Source organism: Hylobates moloch, unplaced genomic scaffold, assembly GCF_009828535.3.
Source record: "Hylobates moloch isolate HMO894 unplaced genomic scaffold, HMol_V3 SCAFFOLD_10, whole genome shotgun sequence".
In the NCBI taxonomy this organism is placed as follows: domain Eukaryota; kingdom Metazoa; phylum Chordata; class Mammalia; order Primates; family Hylobatidae; genus Hylobates; species Hylobates moloch.
The window spans coordinates 33,165,924-33,171,923 of NW_026652285.1; the positions used below are offsets into that span (position 1 = coordinate 33,165,924).

Consider the following 6,000-nt stretch of genomic DNA (forward strand, 5'->3'; position numbering starts at 1 on the left):
TTACGTTACGTGTGGCTGTTTATTAGGCATATTTTATCCTTTTGTTCTGAAATTTCTCTGGTTGGAGATAGTTAAGTATTTCAAGCACTGACACTGAGATTTAAAAAAGCCATAGTACTACTGCACTGAAAAATGTTAAATAAAATTAAGGAAACTAGTTCAACCACATATATATACATTATTGAGAAGCTAAGCAGTTACCAAACACTAACGGATAATGTTCTAAAAATGGTCACTTATGTAAATATTTTGGAACCTGAATGCATTTTTAAATAGAAACTACTGTGGTGTTAGTTGGCTTTCTAGGTAGTTCTCCAGTACTTCCAGAATGTAGGAGAAAAACCACAGGATTGGGAATGAGAAGACCTGGGTTCTGGCTCCAGCTTTGTACTGTATAGCTTTGATAAATCATTTTATTCCTGATCTCCTCAGTTTCTTCATTTGTAAAATCTGGAAATAATGCCTACCCTGGCAACCTCACAGGGCTGAGACGTAGAAACAAGACTCTACATATGGGATGCTACATGGCATATTAAATGCTTTATTAGTATAAGGTGGTGTTTCCAATGTCAAGGATTACTATCAGTGTTGAGCATTTTACCACCTATGTATAGACGCATGGTCCTAATTAGCACAGTCCTAAGATCGAAAACTTTAACTTTAGATCATTAACACTTTTTAATGCTTTTAAGTTTTTGCAAAACTGAAGGACTTCCTTTGGGAAATTAACCTTATTTTTTTTTCACCAACTTCAAATACTGTACTAAAAACTATACACTTACCAGAAGAGTTGCAAGGATAGTAGAAATAATACCTTAGTTTGTTAAGATAGCAAATCATATGTAGTTGTGTCCTCTTATAGGAAGCAGTCTATAAAAAATCCAAAATTTAAGTAGATAAATTAGGATTCATTCTTTATTTTACCAAAGCAGTAATTTATATTGTGATTTGAAGGTGTTCAGTTTATTATTAATATCATCTTAACAGAGCCAGTTTAGTTTGGTGAAAAGAGTGCTGGATCAGGAACCACGAAAGAGAGGGTCCCTTCATTAACACTCAGTTTCACGACATTTGCTCTATGGGTGTATTGGGTGCACTATTATTTATCTGGTATTTTTGTTATGTTGACTCTCCTTTAACAAATAGATTTATAGAGATATAACTGACATGTAATAAACTTGCACATATTTTATTTTATTTGTTGTTAATTTTTTGAGGCAGAGTCTTGCTCTGCTGCCTAGGCTGCGGTACAATGGCATGATCAAAGCTCACTGCAGCCTTGACCTTCTGGGCTCAAGTTATCCTCCTGCCTCAGCTTCCTGAGTAGCTGGTACGCATGCTACCACACTTGGCTAATTCTTAATTTTTTTTTGCAGAGGCAAGGTCTCACTATGTTACCCAGGCTGGTCTTGAACTCCTGAGCTCAGGTAATCCTCCTGCCTTGGCTTCCCAAAGTGCTGGGATTACAGTCATGAGCCACTACACCTGGCCAACTGTGCATATTTTAAAGTACAATTAATATGCTTTGGCATTATATATAACATCTGTGAAACCATTACCACAATCAAGATAATTTTTTAAAACTCAAATTTATTTAAAAGGAAACTTATATATCATTAGAGTTTTTTTTTTGTTAATTATGTTTTCGAAATCAGATGGGAACAAATACATATTTAAAAATATTTATCCATGTGCCACCCAGAATTACCTTGTCTATCTTGTATCACACTATGAGAAGCACTACCTTAAGAAATTTATATCTCTTCTTTGGGCCATAGGTTCTTATTTTGAAAAGTAAGATAGTTGGATACTTTTCTTCCTAGGCATTTTGTTATTTATACAATGAACTCAAACCTGAAAGATATAGAAACTACGGTTTTGTTTGACAGTAAAGGTACTTACCAGGAAGGGAGGGATTTTTGTATGTCCAGGACCCACTAAAACAGTGCTACCACATAGTAAACATTCAAAAAATAGTTGTTGAATGAATGAAGGATAAATATCAATTAGGAATGAAATTCTCTCTGAGAATTAGGCTCTCAGTCAATGAGAAAAAATAATATGACATCACTTTTTTAAAGGAATACTTGTTACATTTATTTCCTCATAGAACTGTGATAAAACCAGCTCCTGGAACTCTATAATATTCTTTAAATAATCCAGAAAGAATTAAGGAAACATATCCAACTAGGTACAAAGCAAACTTTGTATGGTGTTTGTTTATCTTTCTGTGGTATACATTTCAGGACTGTTAATGTCTCTTAAGATAGTGTGGGAAGGGGAAAACAGGCAAAGCTCAAACAGTTAGATGGGTGCTCTTTAATATTTATTTCTTTAAAAGGATTGGTAGGAGAGGAAAATGAAAGTATGAAAAGGAAGCTATGGGTGTGGTTACTAATAACCATAATTTCTCCAAGCTCTCCCAGTGTGCCATTAACTCACTAAGAGTTGACTGTAAATTCCTTAGATATTTTTTAGGAAATAGTTTCATTTGAAACGGTACTATATTGAGGAGTTTTGGAACTCTTGATCTGGTGTGGTGGTCTTTGTGTTGATGTAAAAATTTACTTCTCATCTCTTCTTTTTCTTTTTTAAGCATCACTATAATGTGACTACAACTAGATTAGTGAATCCAGATCAACTGTTGAATGAAATAATGTCTATTCTTCCAAAGAAGCATGTTGACTTTGTACAAAAGGGGTAAGAAGCACATTTACAAGCTGTTGCGTTTTTTAATATCTTTTGGACTTTGAGAAAATAGGGGTTGGTTGGGCGCGGTGGCTCACGCCTGTAATCCCAGCACTTTGGGAGGCTGAGGTGGGCAGATCACTTGAGGCCAAGAGTTCAAGTTCAGCCTGGCCAACATGGAGAAACCCTGTCTCTACTGAAAATACAAACAATTAGCTGGGCATGGTGGTGCATGCCTGTAGTTCCAGCTGTGTGGGAGGCTGAGGCATGAGAATCACTTGAACCCAGGTGGAGGCTGCAATGAGCTGAGATCATACCACTGCACTCCAGCGTGGGTAACAGAGTGAGACTGTCTCAAAAAAAAGAGAAAATAGGAGTTGATCTCCTCACCCCTGTGCTTTAGAAAAAATGTATTTCTCCCACCTCATTCCCAAAAGCTTTTAAGGTAGTGTTATTGCTTATAATTTATTCTCTTTTGTTTGGTTCAAGCTATAAAAGTTTTAGAAGCACAGATATTGTCCCACTTTATTTCAAAATAGGAAAATTCAAAATTCTTTGGCTTTCTTGTAGATCCTCTATTTTCCTTTGATTTTCTGCTTTACAATAATATTTATAAATTATAATCTAAATTTGTGAGACATTTCAAATAAATCAGGGATTTATACAGAATCCTTCTCTTCATGACTGGCTATTTTACAGGCCTGGGTTTTTAGTGCTTTAGGAAGTTTTTTCACCTTACCTCTCTCCCGCTGTTGAAGGAACTGCCATCAAAGGCTCCTTGGTTATGATCTCCTGGTCTCAATAGCCAGGTCTCTTCTGGTTACCCAAGATGGCCATATTTCTAAGCATTTCCATTCAATTATTTCCCTTTAAAATTTCTTTATTAAAGCAACCAGAAGAGACATGCATGGATTTAAACATGTAAATAGAATAGTCAATATAGAGTAAGATTTGAAGAAACAATCTTGTGCAGATATAATTTTAGTTTTTAGTTACCTGTAAATGTTGGCAAGCATTCCTTCTGTGAACCCTGGCGTTCCTCTCAGGCTTCATCAGAACACATCTCTCCCACTCTGATCTCTTTTTCATGCTTGGGGCTTATGAGCCTCTGGGCATATCTCTGTCACAGGCCTCTCAATGATCTATTATCTAACTTGTGACTAAATTGTTCTATGCCTCATCTTCCTGTCAAGAATCTTAACTGCAGGGTGCTCCTTTTGGCATTTCTGATGTTGACTGCTTATTTTTGAGAGATCAAGCCTCTTTCCCAAAACACATGATTAAGTTAGTAAGAAAAAGAATATTTTGGTAGATAACAGTATGAAACAGAAAAAAGTACATAACAGAAACAATGTAACTTCTCCACACATCTGTGGAACAGCACCTAATCAGGAACCCTTAAGTATTTAGGGAATTGAAACTTAAAATCAGTCCTATTTATTGAAGATTGGTAAGACAAACAAAACTCTAAAATAGAATGTAAACTAATTAAAAATTATTACGTGAATTAAATTTATACAGCTTTTCAGGATCATACATATGTCTTTTTTTTTTTTTTTTTGAGACGGAGTCTCGCTCTGTCGCCCAGGCTGGAGTGCAGTGGCACAATCTTGGCTCACTGCAAGCTCCGCCTCCCGGGTTCACGCCATTCTCCTGCCTCAGCCTCTCCGAGTAGCTGGGACTACAGGCGCCCGCCACCACACCCGGCTAATTTTTTGTATTTTTAGTAGAGACGGGGTTTCACCGTGGTCTCGATCTCCTGACCTCGTGATCTGCCCGCCTCGGCCTCCCAAAGTGCTGGGATTACAAGCGTGAGCCACCGCGCCCGGCATACATATGTCTTAAGATGAGTTTCAGGCTTCATTTTGACTGGGCCTTTCCATTCTCAGAGTAGATAATGCAGCAGTTCTAGCTATAAATGCCATATGTTTCAGTTATGGGAATATGCCATTTCCTTGGGCTTTTTCTTCTGCTTTTCTTTCTGCCATAAAGTGATGTGATGATCATTATAAGAGGTTATCTCTTATTACTAATTAGAAAAACCTCAAAAACACACGTGCCTTTCTGACAGGTTACTGGCTTCAGCTTTATTTATATGAAAGACAGAAGTTTCTGACAAGGCTCACACACATGAAATATTATCTTTCTTGTGCTTTCCTTTGTTGTGAATGTTGTGGAAATGCCCAATGTTTGCGGATTACACTGTTGAAAGGATTGCATAAAGAATGCCAGATTTCTTGAGCATGAATGGCATGTATAGCTATGAAACGGGCTTTTCTTTGGAGCAAGGGAGACTTCTAATAAAGCCTATTCATGCTGATTCTTAGGATCCTAGTTCAGTTTCTGGGAAAACACCAGTCATACTCCATTACTAAAGCATAGCTAGGTCATTTGGAAACTGTAAACAGTAATACATTGCTTAATATGAAATAATGGTTCGTTTTCTCCACTGGCCTCCTAGAGGCTTAGAAAACTCTTATACAGAATATGGTTCTCCTACTAACTAGCTTCTTATCTTGTTTTTCACAGTTATACACTGAAGTGTCAAACACAGTCAGATTTTGGGAAAGTGACAATGCAATTTGAACTAGAAGTGTGCCAGCTTCAAAAACCGGATGTGGTGGGTATCAGGAGGCAGCGGCTTAAGGGCGATGCCTGGGTTTACAAAAGATTAGTGGAAGACATCCTATCTAGCTGCAAGGTATAATTGATGGATTGTTCCATTCTGCCGGATGAGTGTGGGTGTGATACAGCCTACATAAAGACTGTCATGATCGCTTTGATTTTAAAGTTCATTGGAACTACCAACTTGTTTCTAAAGAGCTATCTTAAGACCAATATCTCTTTGTTTTTAAACAAAAGATATTATTTTGTGGATGAATCTAAGTCAAGCCCATCTGTCATTATCTGTTACTGTCTTTTTTAATCATGTGGTTTTGTATATTAATAATTGTTGACTTTCTTAGATTCACTTCCATATGTGAATGTAAGCTCTTAACTATGTCTCTTTAATGTGTAATTTCTTTCTGAAATAAAACCATTTGTGAATATAGCAGGCTTCTCTTCTTTGTATTTGATTTTTATCCAAATAAAACCTCAAATGGCTTCCTGACTATTAAGTAGAGACTATTTGGAGTATGTTTTATCTGTTATCAAATATGCCTTGGGCAGAAAAACAGATAAGAATTCATTTGCATAATTTTTTCCTGTCTCTGATTTAAGTAGGATTTATTGAGATCGTTAACTAAGTCACAGCTGTGGTTACCAGAGTTAAACAACACATTTAATATGTTGAATAAAAGAGTGTTGACT

General features: G+C 36.6%; 1 protein-coding gene across 4 annotated transcripts in view; it reads left to right on the top strand.

Annotated features, from left to right (window-relative positions):
* Positions 1-5,740, top strand: part of MELK (maternal embryonic leucine zipper kinase) — a 104,997-nt gene extending 99,257 nt beyond the window's left edge. For 3 of the 4 annotated variants that reach the window (XM_032164167.2, XM_032164169.2, XM_058445894.1), the window contains 2 exons: positions 2,597-2,700; positions 5,218-5,740. In XM_032164167.2, the coding sequence (XP_032020058.1) occupies positions 2,597-2,700; positions 5,218-5,395 (282 nt within the window). In that variant the 3' untranslated portion in view covers positions 5,396-5,740. The remainder of the gene's footprint in view (positions 1-2,596; positions 2,701-5,217) is intronic. The other variant, XM_032164168.2, reaches the window with a different exon arrangement.
* Positions 5,741-6,000: the final 260 nt, after the last annotated feature.